We start from the raw sequence: 19,155 nt of genomic DNA, 5'->3' as shown, positions 1-19,155 counted from the left end.
AACTTTAAGGGTGAGAGGTTATGCCAGAAGTGGGAAGGGAGGCAGTCGACATTAGGAAGTGAGAATAGCCAGAGTACATTAAATACATGTATGAGATTGTCAAAGAGCAAATTTAATCAATTAAAAATATATGCATGTTAAAGGAGAATTCAGTTCTGGCTTTTGTGTGAAAATCGTTGAAACAGTAGTATATTATATTCTGTTAAGAATGTATACCTCATTATGTCATTCTTAATAATAAAAACCATAACTTTCTGAACTTTTTAGTCAATAGCTCCCAACCTCCTTTTCATTTTTTCCCCTACTATCGACCAGGCTTTTTTCAATTAAATGCTTCATTGTGCTCAGCAATCAGACATGCTTTGTATGAATTCTTAGGACTTGGAGAAACTGAGTGTTATTTGTCTTCATTCAAATAATAGATGGGATGTTCTTGAGAAAGCTTCCACGGGAACAGTCTCCGGAGGATGCTTTCAAACAGCATGTGGGTTTGCAGAGTTTCAAGTGGTGAATTAGTTTCAAATTGATCAACGTTTATTCCTTTCAACATCCACTTAGGAAGTTTTAGAAAAGCAGGGTAATATGAGGGAAGTGAAATAATAAAAAATAGAAACAAAGCAAACCCCATCCAATTTTTTACCCTTTTTGTACAAGTAAAGTGACAAAGAAAGCTGAAATAAACTTTGGCTTTTTTGATTCATTTAAAATAATCAAAAGTAAATGAATTTCACATGCCCCATACATTTAGGTGTAAGGCTGTCTGTCTCTGTGTACACATGTCACTTAATATTTGAAATAAGTTTTGTATACAAAGAGGCATGTCTAAGTTTTACATGACTTTGTCTCTTCAAGCAAGCTCTGCCTTGTTTTCGCTCTGCCTTCAACACTGCAGAAACACAGATGGGAAGAGGTTTTGTGGGGGAAGAAAATCCCTGTAAGCTGCAGCTGTGTGTCTTTGCTGAGATCCAAGCCAAGGGGACCCTTTGATGCTAAATAAGACAACAGAGAAGGTGAAGGAGGATGGATTGACTAAACATTTCAATTGTAGAAACAGTGAGAAGGAATTACAGGCTCCTCATGAATGGCTTTGCTTTTTTGATGTTTGCATCCCTTACACTCTGTCCTTTCCCATTTCTTACCCACTTCCACAACGGACAGGTCTACAAGCAACCAATAACAAGAGTCTCTTGAAGGTTAGCCTCAGTATGTGCATATACTTGTCTCTCATCATGTTACTTTGTGGGAATGGGAAAATAGTAGGAGGCATTTCTATGGCTATAGATTTTTATTACATAATCTCCATTAAAAAACAAAACATTTGTACATGGCAATGTGGTAGACTGAAGTAGGGGGAAAAAATCACAGTTGCTTTGGTTTCTGGTTTAACATACTAAAGAAATCTACATTGTTGGATGCCTTTGGGAACCAGACAATGCACATGAATGATAGACATATATCAAGTATACAATAATTAGTGGTATGCAGCAGAGAGGAATGGGGTCTGGGACAACCAAGGAGCAGAGTCTTTTTGAGAAATATCCTACATTTAAAACATTGGTGACCTGTTTGATTTGGGAGAATATTTTATGTTAAACTAAACTCTGATAATATGGGTGTATCCCAGAAGCTGCTATTCAGTCATTTGTGTATTATATATAAGATATTCAAAGACAAGGTTAGATTTTTTTTTGTTGTTATCATGAAAATACCACAGCACCTATATGGATACATAATTCTTTTTCTGAGTCAAATATACCTGTAGAAAGCCACCTTCTTCATAGCTCAACATTACCTAAGAAAAAATTCAAACTGTAAATAGTAAAAAATATTTACCATTTTCCAGACCATTTAAGAACCCAGACAGACTATGCAGACATCTTATTTTCTTTGAAGCAATCTTCTTATTGAACTTTGTCTACTTACCTATGTTAGTTCATTTAATCTCCAGTACCACACTGTATTTTAATGTCCATGTGTGTGCCTAGCTTCTTATACAGTTTAGATGCAACTTTTATGGCTCATACTTAATGTTAAATACCTTTTCATATCTAATATAATAATTGAAAACTTCAGTTATTTTGCAGTGTTTTGCAAGTACAAAAAGACCAACCAGAAACAGACTTATAAACAGAAAGTTTGTCAGGTCAAATTTGAGTTTTACTTTATAAAGATTTTTCCCCCCCTCAGGGGGTTATATAAGTAGTTGTTTTTTTTAATTTTTTCTTTCTTCTTTAAATTTATTTTTAATTTATATACTCACTTTGCATCCCATTCATAACATCCTCCCTCCTCTTCTTTTGGTTCCCCTCCCACCCTCTGCCACCATCTCCCCTCCCTTTATCCTCAGAAAAGGGGAAACCCCTTTACCAACCCGCCCCTGCACATCAGGACTGAGCTCATTCTCATCCACTGAGGCCAGGCAAGGCAGCTGCATTAGGAGGAAGTAAACAAAAGCAGGCAACAGAGTCCATGTCCTAGACAGCACCTGCTCAACTTACTAGGAAACCTACATGAAGATTAAACTGCCCATTGGTTACACATGTGTAGGGAGACTAGGTCCAGGCCATTTATGCTGTTTGGTTGGTGCTTCTGTCTCTGTAATCCCCCATGGGTGTAGGTTAGTTGACTCTGGTGGTCTTCTTGTGGGATGATTAAAAGACCTCTTATGTTGATCTCAACAAATCATTGCCTGTGGATTAGATGACAAGAGTTCATATTCCACACCAAACTTCAAGAATTCCACAAAAGTTGGAGATTTTGTGATACAAATGAAGTAGTTTCTGAATGTCTTCATAGGAATTGAGAACAATTCCTCACAAATTCTTAGGTATAATCAAACTTACAGGGGCTTTATCTTATTGGGAAAACAAAATGAAAAATAAGTATAAACTATTAAAAAATATAATGGGTAATGTAAATATTTGCTCTTTGGAAATTATTAGTAGTTAGTAAGTTTTTGTACATGACTTGAACAATCAGATGGCATGTTTTGCAATTACCATATACTGAAGATGATAAGAACATACCATCTCTCTTCTGTCACTAAAACATTGAACTTCTATAAGAGCAGAAAGGCTCCAGGATGCTTTAGTTCAAAACACTACAACTTGTGGCATGCAGTAGTCTTAAATCTGTGTTGTGGTGTTTTAGTCTATGTTTCTAGATGTCACGTGGTAACAGGTCATGTGTAAGGCATAAAAACACATGCTGTGTATTTAGAATCAGGGAGAGAGGAAGTTATATGACACAGCACAAATGACTGCTGCCAAGACTCTCGATTATATCACAGGTTAGTTTTTAAAATTATTTTATGATTATGTAAACCCAAAATTATTTTTGCCAAATTCTTTCCCAATTATTTTTAAACCCCATATTTCAACTGCATCTTAAGTCATTTAATAAAGTGTTATGGGATGTTGGCATAAAATGTGGCTTCCATAACTCCCAGAATTCAATGCTATCTTGCATATATCATTTATTATTTCAATGTTCTTCCATTTACTGTATAAGCAACACTATATATAAAGTGGAATTTTTAGAACAGAGATTCATTGTCTCTATGTACAGTTATGTACATATCTGTGTGTGTAGAGACATACTAATTCCTAGACTACTCATGATGATTTAAGAATTTTTTTTTTTTGTTTATCTTCTTTAGGTGGATAGATTTCAGTATATTTATCTTATCTTATAGGTCTATATAAGTGAGTATATACCATGTGTGTCTTTCTGCTTTTGGGATACCTCACTCAGGATTATCGTTTCTAGGTCCCACTATTTGCCTGCAAATTTCATGATTTCCTCATTTTTAATTGCTGAGTAGTATTCCATTGTGCAAAAGTACCACAATTTCTATATCCATTTCTCCATTGATGGACATCTGGGTTGTTTCCAGGTTTTGGCTATTACGAATAAAGCTGCTACAAACATGGTTGAGCAAATGTCCTTGTTGTATATTTTAGATATATGCCTAGGAGTGGTATAGCTGGATCTTGAAGAAGCACTATTCCTAATTGTCTGAGAAAGCACCAGATTGATTTCCAAAGTGGTTGTACAAGTTTGCATTTCCACCAGCGATGATCAATCCTCACTTAGAAAGACAAATGGAATGGACATTGGATATAGGAGCAAACAAGTAACAGGACAGGAGCCTACCACAGAGTGCCTCTGAAAGACTCTACCTAGTAGTGTATCAAAGCAGATATTAAGACTCATAACCAAACCTCCGACAGAATGCAGGGAATCAAAAAAAGGGGGGTGGGGTGGGGAGTTAATACGACTTGGAGAGGACAGGAGTTCCACAAGGACCAAATATATCTGGGCACAGGGGTCTTTTATGAGACTGTGTCTCCAAACAAGGACCATGTATGGATGCAACCTAAAGTACCTGCTCAGATGTAGCCCTTGGTAGCTCAGTATCCAAGTGGGTACCCTAATAAGGGGAACAGGGACTGTTTCTGACATGAACTCGATGGTGGGCTCTTTGACCTTCCCAACCCCCAGGGTGGAGCAGCCTTGCTAGGCCACAGAGGAGGACTTTGCAGCCAGTCCGGAAGACACCTGATAAACCAGTATCAGATTTAAGGGGAGGAGGTTCTCCCTTATCAGTGGATTTGGAAAGGGGCAGGGAGGAGATGAGGGTGGGAGGGTGGAATTGGGAGGGAAAGAGGGAGGGGGCTACAGCAGGAATACAAAGTTTTCAAACTGTAACTAATATTAAAAAAATAAAAATTTAAAATAAAAAAGAATTTTTATATATTTAATATAGAGCAGAAGTAGTTTGTATCTATATTTAATTATTTTTCAAGATGTAATGTGTTACTAAGTGGTGTTTTATCTATTTATTCATTCATTTATCATATATATTCGTTGGACAGGGGAGTGCTCACCGTGGTTGTGTGTGTGATCAGGGTACAACTTGCAGGAGTGGTTTATTTCGTGCACCATGTGGGTCAAGGGGAGCAAACTCCATTTCTCAGGCTTGGAGGAAAGAGCCTTTCCCTGCTGATTCAGCTGACCTTTCCCAAGTGTCTTCCTAAGTGATTTGCTTGATTAGATATTAAGAAAGTAAGACTACCCATACCCATAAGACATTTGACTTTTTTGTATTGTCACTGAAAAATATTGTCCATTAGTTCTCAAGAATGTTTACATTTATGTCATTAACATATTGACATTTGGACATATGCTGTGCATGATTCAATTATGTTTTCTAGCAAGACCTGCCTGTCGTCTTTGCAGGGCAATCCCAGCAAAGAAGGTTATAGAGAGTGAGATTTAACAGGAAAAAAATGCTTGCAAGCAGCAGCCTCCAAAATGTGCTGTTTACCTACTGTGGGACACTCTGGATCACATGACATTTCTGTAATTCTCAATGAAAATGGGTCAGTTCCTTAATTTGTGATTGTACAAAGCAGACAGACAGATGCTAGAATGAAACCATGTATGGTATGTATAACCAAATTTACTGTGTGGATGTTTCCATGGGTTACAACTGTATTTTTCCATTAAACATTGGATTTCGCTATTATTTTTCTCTCCATGCTCAGTACTAACCTAATCACAACCATGAGCCTGCATGCCTGAGTCATAGTGCAACTCTATTTTTCTGATTTTCACCTCTCTCACTTCTGAACTGAACTGGTAGTTACCTCACTTTGTTGCAATGTACTATAGTGTATGCATACTGATCTAAGCATTTTCTTATTATTGGTAATTTATTTATCTTTTGCTACTTTTCAGCTAATTATAGGCCTTCTTCAATACACAATTTTTGTAGTCATTGATGTCAGATTCTATGGGTGATGTTCTAGGAGGTTTTTCCTCCTTTCCCCAAGCTCCCAGAATATTGACTCATGAGAGTCAATTATTATTTTACAAATACCGAGGCCGTGTAGTTAGGTTCTTCTCTGACCAGCTCATAACTTAAAATAACTCATTACACTAATTTACATTCTGCCATGTGGATAGTTCCCTGAGCTAAGGCACGATGTATCCCTTCTCCTCACATCTCCTGGCTAAAATCTTTCAAACCTGGCTCTATCCCAGAATTCATCTGCCTGCCGATGTCCCGCCTATTTCCTGCCTCAGCCATAGGCATGGTCTTTTAATTGACAGGTGCTGTATCCATACAATACACAAGACTTTCCTTCTACCAGTGCACTTCTGTTTATTAATAATATTTGTAGGATTTGGTCCTGAATACATTTTCTGCATTTGTTTTCTCTTCTCACAGTGTTTCTCTTAAAAAAAAAAAAAAAAGGTAGATTTGTTCTTTGACACGTATTGCATGTGTACATGCATTCTGATTATTCTCACCTTGTCCACAGACTCCTTCACACCACCCTTCCATTGCTCTTTCCCTTCTCCTCCAAGCACGTCCCTTTCTCACATTCATGCCCTCTTGTTTTGTTATCCACTGAGTTTTAACTTGGAATTGTCTATCGGGGCTAGGGTGGGTCCTAGATGGGTACACAATTGAAAACCATCACCACTCATCCAAAAGAATCCATCAGTAGCAATTTGGTTCTTCTTTGATCCATGACTGACAGTTGACAGACCTAATCAGGCTGAGTGCAGGCAGCCAAAGTTGTTGTGTAAACATGGCTTCAATGGCCATATCATGCCCTGATGTGTGTTTGAAAGTCTTTCTTCCTATTTTCTTCCTACCCTGTTTACCACAATGTTCCCTGAACATTAGAGGAGATGGTACAAATGCCTTTTATCAGGTGGAGCACTGAACTGTCACTTATTCTTAACACCTTGACCAGCCACAGCTCTCTGCATTCATGATTATCATGGCAAAGAGAAGCTCTCTAATTAGGCTGAGAATGGTGCTTGTCTGAGACCATGAACATGCATTGTCACTGTGTCAATTTAGTTAAACAACAGCATTAACATTAATTTCCTACCAGGGCCCAAGACCTCCTCAGCCATGGAATTTTCAGTTTACATTACCTGGTCTGGATTTCCTCCTGGGGAGCCACATTTCTTTCTTTTTTTTTTTTTTTTTTCTGTAACAGTGGTAATGCAAATAATGCATTTTATCAAGTACACAGGTTCTTCTCAGGCAATGTCAAGTAAACTATAGTTGCCTAGTATTTGAATGCTTAAATCTTTCTCATGTTGACAAATCTTTATGATGTCCTGGCCTCAGAAATAAAAAAAAAATGTAATGAAACATTTGGGGGAGTTAGCAAAATGTTTGAGGTCAACAAATTTGACTTTTTAAGCCTCCCTCCTTGGACCAGGTTATCAATACATGAAGACATGATAAGATTCAGTACAGAATAGAATTCAGAACAGTGACAAGAGAAGTGAAATAAAATTTCAGCTTCCACATTCAGTATTTGTGAAGGAACAGTGAAACAGAAATTATTTCCTCTGGTAGTAGAAAAGAGGATGGACTTCTCTTTTTTAATTATTTATTACAATTTATTCACTTTGTATCCTGGCTGTGGCCCCCTCTGTTATCTCCTCCCAACTCCTCCTTTCCTCCTTTCCTCTTCTCCTCTTATACCTCTCCCCTAGTCCATTGATAGGGGAGGTCCTCTCTCCTTCTATCTGACCTTAGCCTATCACTTCTCATCAGGACTGCTGCATTGTCTTCTTCTGTGGTCTGGCAAGGGTGCACCCACTCTGGGGAAGGTGATCAGAAAGCCTGCCACTGAGTTCATGCCAGAGAAAGCCTCTGTTCCCCTTACTAGGAAACCCACAAGGAGACAGAGTCTATGGGCTACATCTTAGGAGGAGTTTTAGGTCCTTTCCATGCATTGTCCTTAGTTGGGGTATCAGTCTCTGCAGTGCCCCTGAGGTCCAGTTATTATTATTATTATTTTGGCTCTGTTGGTCTCCTTTTTAGAGAGAATGGACTTCTCTTAAAACTTTGGGTTTGTCATGAGTTCTGTTTTATTAAATTATGGCAAGATGCCTAGTAAGCATGCCACACATTTGCATAAGTATTAAAATAATTTATCACAATTAATTCTACTGTAGTAAGTCTCAACTTTAATCATAACCTTCCATACATTACAGTGGTTTGCCAGTATTTCCTTTTTTACTGAGGTTTTGGTGGAATTACAGATCCTAAAGTCGAGAGAAGATCAATATGGATTAGCTAGTTTCAGATACATGTGAAAAATGCTTAACATCTTATGTACATTCCATCAAGTAAGAGAAGAAATAGGCTTCTGGAAGGGTGAGGACACTTAACCACAGAAGTACATATAATCTTTTTTTAATTAAATTTTTAGTTTTTTAATATTAGTTACAGTTGATTAACTTTGTATCCCAGCTGTATCCCCCTCCCTCATTCCCTCCCAATCCCACCCTTCCTTCCTCATCTTCTCCCTACCCCTTTCCAAGTCCACTGATAGGGGAGGTCCTCCTCCCCTTTCATCTGATCCTAGCTTATCATGTATCTTCAAACCTGGCTACACAGTCCTCCTCTGTGGCCTAGCAGGGCTGCTCCTCCCTTGGGTGTGTGTGTGTGTGGGGGGGTGATCAAAGAGCCAGCCATTGAGTTCATGGCTGAAAGACAAAAGGGGGGAATTGGAAGAAGGGAGAGTGGAGAAGCTTCAGAGATCCAAAGAGTAGAAGGAAATGAGACAATCTAGAGACACATTTGAAATTACAGAGAAGCAGGTAGATCGGAATGGCAGGGTTGCAGCCAATTGAAGAGTATCAGATGCAGTTTGGGAAGCTGGGGAAGCCCCAAGTGAATGTGTAAGCAGATAAAGCCCCACAAGGACCGAAGCCTCAGACCTGTGGGAAAATGACGCGGCCTTTCTCCCAGGTCAGGAGCAGAGTATGATAAAGCTTTCTTCACGTCCTGGTGGGAACTTTGATAGAGTGTGCACAAGTGTGAGCGTTTACAAATGATTAACCGCTGTGTGCAAAACCTTCAATGCAGCTTCCTCCTCCTGGATGTTTAGAGCCTGAGACTGCTGCCTGAGGAACCTCATGAAGAGGCTGGCTAGCTCCTTCCTCATGTGCTGTTCATAATAGATGTGTTGAGGTTGCTGGTTGCCACCTCCTCAGAGGGTGCACATTCACCCTGACCCCAGCATTCCTGTTCTTGTGTCTGTGAGTCTATTCTCTCTTCATTCTCACATCGTCACAGTCAGGTTTCAGGGCCTCAAGCTACACAGGAGACAGTAGAGATAGAACGAAACTAAGCCATAAAATAGGCTTGATAACCATAATACTTCCTGTAACCAAGAACAATGAAGAGTGTTCTTTCATTTGTTTCTCTTTCTCGGTGTCTATTTGTGTGTGAGTGTGTTTGCACATTGACGCATATCTATACATACATAACACACATATGCAAGTGTGCAAGAAGGTGCACATGAATAGTGGTGCAAGTGCCCTCGTGTGTGCATGTGGCGGCCTGATGATGTATCATCTTCATGAACTGCATCCACCTCTGATAGAGGGTCCTTGTCTCACAGAGAGTCGGCGTTTACGAATTGTGCTACACCAACAGTTCTCAACCTATTGGCTGTGTGACCCCTTTGTCAACTCTCTATATCCAAAAATTTTTACATTATGAGTCATAAAAGCAGTAAAATTACAGTTATGAAATAGCAATAAAAATAATTTTTTGGTTGGAATCACCACAACATAAGGGTCACAGCTTTAGTCCAATGAGCCCCTCGAGTCCTCCTTTCTACTTCTCCCCAGTGCTGGGGTTAGAGGTCCCTAACACCACCCACCATTTGTATGTTGGAGTGAGGAATCAAACTTAGGACCAGGACCGCATACTTACGTAAGAAACACTTTGTTGAGTGAGCCATCTCCCCAGCCTTGTGAGTCCTTTCCATCCTCAGGTGTCTATAGCTTCATTCATAATTCACCACCTTTCTTTTATACCTTAGATCCTGATAGTGGCTTCAGTGGGAGATGGTTTCACTGGAGATATTGCGATTGATGATCTGTCATTCATGGATTGCACTCTCTACCCAGGTAAGAGAGACCATTTCAAATACATGAAAATACCCTAATCTGTTTATTTGGAAGAATCACAAGGGAAATCAATACTTCATATTCAGAAATAACCTAAAGTGCCCTCGCTTTTAGTGTTTCTCAAATGTATTGACATTAGAAAATTTACTGTAAATCATTACTAGTAATTAGTCTTAAACCTCTGAAACATAGTAAAGATGTTTGAATCTGTTATTTTATCTGCTATAACATACAAAATTCAAGGAAGTCACATCTGAAGTAATATAGCAGTTTCATGATATTTGTGAGACTTACATGATTGTAAAAATTATTTCAGTATAGTAATTGCTGAGTTCTTTGTAGTCACAGTGCATTTTTAAAAACTTCATTAGCATCTCATTTATCTTCGGTGACACTGGTATTTTAAATTTGGGCTATGCTCTAACTATACCTAGGTATTGTTTGCTAAGTGTACTGGGACACAAGAGCACCTGAATTGCTATCTTTTAGTTTGTTTGTTTTGAAACAGAGTTTCTCTGTGTAGTCCTCACTGTTCTGGAACTTGCTTTGAGATCAGGCTGGACTTAAACTCAGAGATTTACTCAACCTCTGCCTCTGAGTTCTGGGATTAAAGGCATGCTGCACCATACCCAGCTGATATCTTAACACAGTGCCCTCACTTGGCAGCTCTGGGTGGAAGAACTTAAAGCATGGTTAGGGGCTCCACCCCTTTTCCTTCTATGTAGTTAGGATTCTTCACATATCATCATCCAGGCAGCACTGATTGCTTTCACTAGTCTCCAACTATTCTGCAGAACACAACATAAATCCAAAAGCTTCTTTAGAAATCAGCTTTATCACCCCTTCATATTTTAGTAAATGTGCCCATTCCAAATATTCACATACCTAGTCATTTTTTTTTTAGCCGCAGAACCAACGCACACATTTGCCCTTGCCCTAAGCCACCATTGTCTCTCAGATTTGATTTGCTTTATTTTTTATTTTTTCCCTTTTATTTTTTATTTATTACAATTTATTCACTTTGTATTCTGGGCTGTAGCCCCCTTTCTCATGTCCTCCCAATAAAACCGTCCCTCCCTCTTTTCCTTCCATGCTTCTCCCCTAGCCCACTGATAGGGAGGTCCTCTTCCACTTCCATCTGGCCCTAGCTTATCAGGTCTCATCAGGACTGGCAGCATTGTCTTCCTCTGCGATCTAGTAAGGCTGCCCTACCCCCCTGAAGAGGAGGTGCTCAATGAGGCAGCCACTGAGTTCATTTCAGAGAAAGCCCCTAATCCCCTTACTAGGGATCTCATTTGGACACTGAGCTGCCATAAGCTACATCTGTGCAGGGATTCTAGGTTAGCTCATTGCATGATCCTTGGTTGGAGTATCAGTCTCAGAAAAGAGCCCTAGGCCCAGAATTTTTGGTTTCATTACACATGGAATATTACTCAGCAATTAATAATAAGGAAATCATGAAATTTGCAGGCAAATCGTGGGAACTAGAAAAGATCATCCTGAATGAGGTATCCCAGAATCAGAAAGATACACATGGTATATACTCGCTTACAAGTGGATATTAGATATATAATATAGGATAATCACACTAAAATCTGCACACCTAAGAAGCTAATCAAGAAGGAGGATTCTTGGTAAGATGAGCAATCCTCATTCAGAAAGGCAAACGTGAATAGACATCTGAAGAGGGAGAAAACAAGGAACAGGACAGGAGCCTACTACAGAGGGCCTCTGAAAGACTCTAAACAGCAGGGTATTAAAGCAGATGCTGAGACTTACAGCCAAACATTGGGCAGAGTGCAGGGAATCTAATGAAGGAAGCAGGAGATAGAAAGACCTGGAGGGGACAGAAGTTCCATTTGCTTTATAAATGGTCTCTCTGCTTCTACCACTGAACACCATGCCTTATTCTCACAAGGGCAGCCCAACAGGTCCTTTTAAACTTCAATAATAAGATCAAACCCACACTATCATCAACATCTTCCTAAAACTTCTTGTCGTAGTCAGAGCAATATCAAACTTTAGTTAAGGACTCCAAAAGAATAAATGATTGACTCCCTCAGACAACATGGCACCTGTTTCCACAGCGAGCCTGTGACTATAGCAGAAGGCCTGCTACCTTGTACTTATTCACTCTGTTGAGTTCAGTTCAGAGTCTGGGCTTTTGCCATGCCTTTCCTTCTTCCTTGTACATGCTTCCTCTGGGTGTCTGTTCATCCCCCCCAGTGTTCCTAGCTTCTAGCCAACATCTGATCATTCAATAAATCCTGAAAGTACCATATACACAGAGTCTTCTCTGGCATTTTCTATATTTAGTCTCTGAGGTGTTTTTTTTTTTTTTTTTTTTTTTTTTTTTTTACATACCACCTATTACCCTTATAGTGAAATTTCTCTTTTCTCTAATAATGATAGTTGTAAGAAAGCAGATTTAATGTTTGCTGGCTGTTTTATCAGTAACAACTAGCCTAGTAGTGGCACCTGAGGACAGTAATACATATTTTCTGAAGGGAAGGCTAGATAGAGGGGTACCTGTCATTTAGGTGATTTTATTATCTTCATTATGTATTTTATTTTATTATTTTTCTATTTTCTCTCTTTTTCTGTTTGTTTGTTTGTTTGTTTGTTTTGATGTAGGGTTTCTCTGTGTAGCCTTGGCTGTCTTGGACTTGCTTTTTAGACCAGGTTAGCCTCAAGCTCACAGAGATATCTTAGTATTGCCTCCCATTGCCGGATACAGGCATGTGCTGTTGTGTTCAGTTTATTATTTCTTAAATATTAAATGCTTCCTCATAAAATATGCCCTATTATACATAAGGCAGATTTCTTGAAAGGTAATTTTCATTTGCATATAACCACAAAATAGACTTCTAGCTCTCAAGCATTTGGGCCAGCTTAGAACAAGAATAGCAATGATATCAATTTCTTATTCGGAACTCTGTAAAACCCTTGAAGTTCTAATCTGTGGATGTGCATTCCACAAGTCCTGCCTCTATGGGACCAGAGCTAAAGGGCCACATCCCTGTCTGAAAATCAGAGGATGGAGAAAAGAAAGCAAAACTATATCCTATATTAGTATATGGTATGCATGTATTTACCCAGATCTACTGGCAGAACAGGTCAAGAAGTTAAGCCTGGCTGTGGGATAATGGTAAGTATTCTCTACATACAGGGAGGTTGGTAAGGACAGAGAATACGTAAATTCCTATCTAGACATTGAATTTGTAAATATGCTTCACAATACAACATTACAATGGGTGTTTTGTAAAATCTTGCATCTTTTCTGTAGTGCTAGGGATGGGATGGGGACCCCTTGCATGCTAGACAAGTATGTCAGTACTGAACTACAGTCCCAGAACAATGCTAAAGAGTTGTTTAGTGTTGATTATAATGTCTGGTCTATCCAAAGTTGCTGCATGTTAACTTCTTTTTAAAAAAATTATTTATTTTTATTAATTACAATTTATTCACTTTGTATTCCAGCTGTAGCCCCTTTTCTTTTTCCCTCCCAATCCCACTCTCCTTCCCTCTTCTTCTCCCATGTTCCTCTCTCAGTCCACTGGTAGGGGAGGTCTTCCTCCCCTTCCCTCTGACCCTAGCCTATTAGGACTGGCTGCATTATCTTCCTCTGTGACCTGGTAAGACTGCTCCAGAGAGGTTACCAAAGATCCAGCCACTGAGCTCATATCAGAGACAGCCCCTGTTCCCCTTACTTGGAACCTGCTTGGAGACTGAGCTGCCATGGGCTACATCTGTGCAAGGGTTCTAGGTTGTCTCCATACATGGTACTTGGTAGGAGTATCAGTCTTAGAAAAAACCTCTATGCCCAGATTTTTTGGTTCTGTTGCTCTCCTTGTGGAGCTGCTGTCCCCTCCAGGTCTTTCAATCCCCCCCCCCTTTTCATAAGATTCCTTCCACTCTGCCTAAAATTTGGCTATGAATCTCAGCATCTGCTCTGATACCCTGCTGGGTAGAGTCTTTCAGAAGCTCTCTGTGGTAGGCTCCTGTCCTGTTCCCTATTTTCTTTCTCTTCCAGTGTCCATCTATCTCCTTAACACCCATCAGAATGGCTAAGATCAAAACTCAAGTGACAACACATGCTGAAGAGGATGTGGAAAAAGGGGAACCCTCCTCCATTGCTGGTGGGAATGTAAACTTGTACCACTTTGGAAATCAATCTGTCACTTTCTCAGACAATTAGGAATAGTGCTACCTCAAGATCTAGCTACACCACTCCTAGGCATATATCCAAAATATGCTCAAGTACACAAGGACATTTGCTCAACCATTTTCATAGCCGCTTTATTCGTAACAGACAGAATCTGGAAGCAACCCAGATGTCTATCAACTAAGGAACAGATACAGAAATTGTGGTACATTTACACAATGGAATACTACTTAGCCACTAGAAACAAGGAAATGACGAAATTTGTAGGCAAATGGTGAGAACTAGAAAAGATCATCCTGAGTGAGGTATCCCAGAAGCAGAAAGACACACATGGTATATAATCACTTGTAAGTGGATATTAGACATTAGATATCCTATATTACACATATAATATAGAATAAACATAATAAAATCTGTACACTTAAAGAAGCTAAGCAATAAGGAGGACCCTGGGTAAGATGATCAGTCCTCATTTAGATGTTAACTTCTGAGTAGAATCAGTATCTTTGTTCTCTAGTCTTACATTGAGAAATGAATTGACAATTTACCCAGCCGTTTTTGTATCTTGAGTTCTTGATGTGAGCTACTAGCACATTTAATAATCAAGACACATGATATAGCATCCCTCTATGGTTTCTGATTTGCAACTCTAAAATATTAATTTAGAGAATACAAATGGTACAGATGACCATAAAATTTCAGGGCAGGAATTATATTATAGCCTAAAATTGTCTGATTTTAGTGGCTATGGTTTTTCTTATATGGTTTCTTAGTTTAGAATTATTGTGATTTGGGGGACACCGAAGAAGAAAAATTTCAGAAAAGTATGGTGAATCAGCACTGAAACTCTAGATCCCCAATTGCTGAATTCGTTCTGTGGCTAATGATGCCATGGTGGCCAGATCAGTGTTGCTGGAGGCAGAAGCAGAGATGGGAAGTATGTTACAGACCATTAGTCCCAATTTTCTGGTTCAAGTTTGGGAAGAAAAATATGAAATTTTAAAACCTGTCTGAACTTTTTTCTGTGTTAACTTCATGACAAATGAGATTTTTGATCCAAACCAAAAAGTCCTTTGGAGGTGAATGTTCCATAAAAGGATGTCATACAGTCTTTTGTTCAATGAACACAAACAAAAAAAAAGGCCTTAATAACGTATTGCTTTGTACTTCTCAGCTGTTTTTCTCCTGTTATCACATCAGATGAGGTCGGATGAGTACATGTAGGTTCACTTGTAGTCATCAATTTGCTTTCTGTATTAACTAAACTACCATTTTTTTGTTCAGTAATACAATGATGTAGAATGAAAATTAAAATTATTGAGAATACAAACGCAAATCTTTGAGCTAGCTCCCCAAGTGGATACGCTTTCCGCTTCACCTACTAACTTAGGGAATGGTGAGAATGGTGATTTTTCTGTTTCCTTGCCTCAGCTGCAGCCTCTCTTTCTCTATGCTTTTCTTGAGGCATTTCATGACAGCACTTTTACCCAACAACCCCTGGCTGAACGTCAGCTGTGACCTCTGACTTCCCTCTGTACTTGTCCACTGGCAAATTCTCCACTTCAAGTAGTTCCCACATCTCTCTGTTCCCTTCTCTCCACCATGACCCTTGCACTGCAAGCTTCTCAGCTCAAGTGTCCATTGTTCTCAGTTTTTCCCTAGTAAGGCTCCCAGTGAGTTTTTGTTTGTTTTTATTTGTTCTGTGACATTGCTATGACCCTTCTCTTTTTTAATTTCCTGTTTGTATAAGTTTATTTTATGCTAATGACAATTACCTTTAATTGTATTCAAAACTGTTGTTTCTTACTTAACAATTATTTTACATCAATGTGTCCATTCTAATTATTAGAAAAACTGCCTCAATGCTGATATTTTGTGCTTAGCAGTATTTTTTATTAAATTTTTATTTTTTATATTAATTACAGTTTATTCACTTTGTATCCCAGCTGTAGCTCTCTCCCTCATTCTCTCCTAATCCCATCCTCCCTCCTTCATCTGATTATCAGTATTGAAAGCATTTATTAGGCCTTCTTTTTCCCCTAGAAATCATTCCTAAATAAATATCACATTTTGCAATTCATGTTATGTTAAATCGATAATAATGCACTAGCTATTAATACTTAGCAATATTTTATAGTGTTCAACATCCGTTCATAGACCTAATCAAGACTCACAATCGATATCCTTTTTGTTGTCGTTTTTGAACTGTTTTGGTGAGTTCCTGGCATCTATACTTATTAGCATCAATGTCTCACCAACTAAATTTGTAAGTGTTGAAGTCTTGCCTCTTTAAGCAGATTCGTGTGTACTGAATAATGTTTCAGCCTTCACGTTAGGAAGCTGCCTGCTGCTTTCTGTCTCACTGAGATGACACTGAGCAGGATAAAGAATCAGTTACATTTGTCTTAGATTAACAATAATTATTATGAGCAATTCATATAATAAATTAAACAGTGCTTTTGTAGTATTTCTTCTGTAATTTGTAGGGGTGTAGAGAATTTAGAAGAGTATATATTACTGTGAAGGTTTACAATGAAATATAACATTTCTAAGTAAAAATCAGGACATTTGTGATTGTTAGGATTATGCAATAGAGTTACAGAGTGGGTTCACAAATCACTCCATGCCACTGATTCCACGTGGGAGGTTTATTAAGGAAAGGAGGAAAGGGAAGGGGAAAGGAAAGGGAGAAGGGAAGGGGGAAGGGGTCACAGAGACCTTCTCTGGGCTGGGCAGGAAAGAAAGAGAGAGAGGGAAGGGCTGTGAATTCTCTTATCAGGTGATTCAGAGCACGTGCAGAGGTGGTTTCAGGTGGTCCGTAGTTGGCTTCACAGATGGCTGATATCCAATTTGTCAGGTCCCTTGGGGCTGGCAGTAGAGATTGCTGCTTGCGGATCTCAACAGTGATAGTGATTATAAGCTCACATATTTTAGCTTCTTTAGTATAGCCTTATACTATATAGTAGTATATACTAGTATATACTATTCTTTAGTATAGTATAGCCTTATAAAGTAATATATTATATTCATATAATATATAATGTTCATATTATATATAGAGAGAGAATAAGCCAACACAAGGGCATGTTTAATCTAGCAATTTTATTGACTTATGTGAGTAAAATTAGTTAAATAACAACTTACTTTAAAGGTAAAACCTTTAAATTTATCTGTCTCCAATTGAAATAAATGCTAAATGCTAAAAATAGAGATGATTGTTTCAAAACTTAGAGTCTTCGGTCTACACATGTAGAAGCAACCTCCACACCTAAGGCTCAGGAAACAGCATGGGGAATAGAGACAGAAAACTTGTAAAAAGCAGAGGAATGAGATGGTGTTTCCTATATATTACAGGAAGTTGTACCTATGAAATCTTAAAAATATGGTCCCCTAAGCAAGACCTTGACAGTTCCACGCCAGCGGACATCCCACGGTGGATGGGCAAATGTCACAAGGCCCAACCCCTAGTTGAAGAGCTAGAGCCACTTAATGGCTGCTAAGAGAGAGATTCAGCCTTTTCCTGGGATGAGCTCCTGGCAAGTTTTTCAATCCCAAATGGACAGCCTTAAGAGGATATACATATAAGGAACACTGAGTACATTCATGCATATGTATGTATTTATATGATGCATCTATGTATGTAAGTGAAAGAATACTAGTTAAAGAGGTTGAACAAGTGGAGGGTGTGAAAGAAGTTGGGGAGGGAAAAATATGTGGTGGAAATGATATAAACACAACAAACATAACATTCACAAAAAATAAATTTAAAAGTGCTGAGATTTCAGGGGGAAATTTTGTTAGTTGTTCCTTTTTTGTTTTTCCACATGCATAATCATGTTTATTGTGATGCTATTCACAATAGGCAAGATAAAAGACAGCCTAGGTAGCCAGGAACACATGAGTGGATAAAGAGGATTGGTATCTGTGTGCAAATGGAATATCATTAACCAGTAAAATGGATGAAAATCCTATTTTTTTTTTAGAAAAATAAATGGAGGTAGATGAGCTTATATTGAATAAAATAAGCCAGACGTAGGTCAAGTATTACATATTCTCTTATGTGTGGAAACGCAGTAGAAAGCCCTGACTAAGTGACTGATTGTGAGAAGGGCTCAAAGAGGCTGTGTATAACATGTGCAATGTGTGTATCTCCTGAGATGTCAGGGCGAAGCTCGTTAATGTGTCCACAGAATGTGTCCAAATCAGAGACTTTGAAAGGAGAATGACGTAGCTTTTATGAGCTCTAATACAACTTGAAAGCATTTAAGCTTCACAGCCTTATTGCCTTTGAATACCCCACGCTCACATGTTCTGTGAATCTGCAATAGATATGCATTAAAACAAAAACTGAGAGAAGAAAAAGCCTCCATGGTGGACAGGAGTTGTAGTGTTAGTATTAGGAGGAGCTTTTACTTCACTGAGAAAGCAAGGTTGTCCTCAGGACCATCCATCTCTTGTTTCTCGGCGAGCTCCAGGAAGACCTGCTGCAGCGTCATTGGAGAGGCTGCACTCCTCCAGGCTGAGGGTCATCAACTGTCTCTAATTTGAAGAAAGCCCAGTGCTGGTTTTCAAAGCGCCAGGGAAATGCATGTCCTTTATCCCAAACCTTCTTCCTATCTGTGATTACATTTCAATGTAAGAATGCCTATAGAATGAAACAGTTTTTTAGTCCATGTTATAAGGCAAACATATTTTAGAAGACTATATCTTCTATCAGCCATCAGAAAATAATGTCACAGTATCCTGCAAAGGGCTGTATTGTGATTGCTATAAATCATTTTCAAATAATAACTGTGGTAGGAATTTGTCTTGTTTTGTTTTGGTTGTTGTTGTTTGAGCCAGGATCTCACTATATGGCCCTCAGTGGCCTGGGACTTGCCATGTAGAACAGATTAGATATAAATCTGTTGGACATAAATCCATAAATCTGCCTGCTTTGTCTTCTCTGGTGCTGGGATTAAAGATATGCATGCACCACCACACCTGGTCAGCAACTGTGTTTGAAACTTCATTTTACTTAAGTAGAG

The 19,155-nt window shown here is 38.8% G+C and overlaps 1 protein-coding gene across 4 annotated transcripts in view; it reads left to right on the top strand.

Annotated features, from left to right (window-relative positions):
• Malrd1 (MAM and LDL receptor class A domain containing 1) overlaps positions 1-19,155 on the top strand; it is a 698,598-nt gene that overhangs the window by 191,813 nt on the left and 487,630 nt on the right. For all 4 annotated transcript variants that reach the window (XM_055593928.1, XM_055593929.1, XM_055593930.1 and 1 more), the window contains exon 18: positions 9,876-9,963. In XM_055593928.1, the coding sequence (XP_055449903.1) occupies positions 9,876-9,963 (88 nt within the window). The remainder of the gene's footprint in view (positions 1-9,875; positions 9,964-19,155) is intronic.

Source organism: Psammomys obesus, unplaced genomic scaffold (genome assembly GCF_907164565.1).
Source record: "Psammomys obesus unplaced genomic scaffold, mPsaObe1.curated_primary_1811, whole genome shotgun sequence".
NCBI lineage: Eukaryota > Metazoa > Chordata > Mammalia > Rodentia > Muridae > Psammomys > Psammomys obesus.
This window is presented reverse-complemented; position numbering and strand designations above follow the sequence as displayed.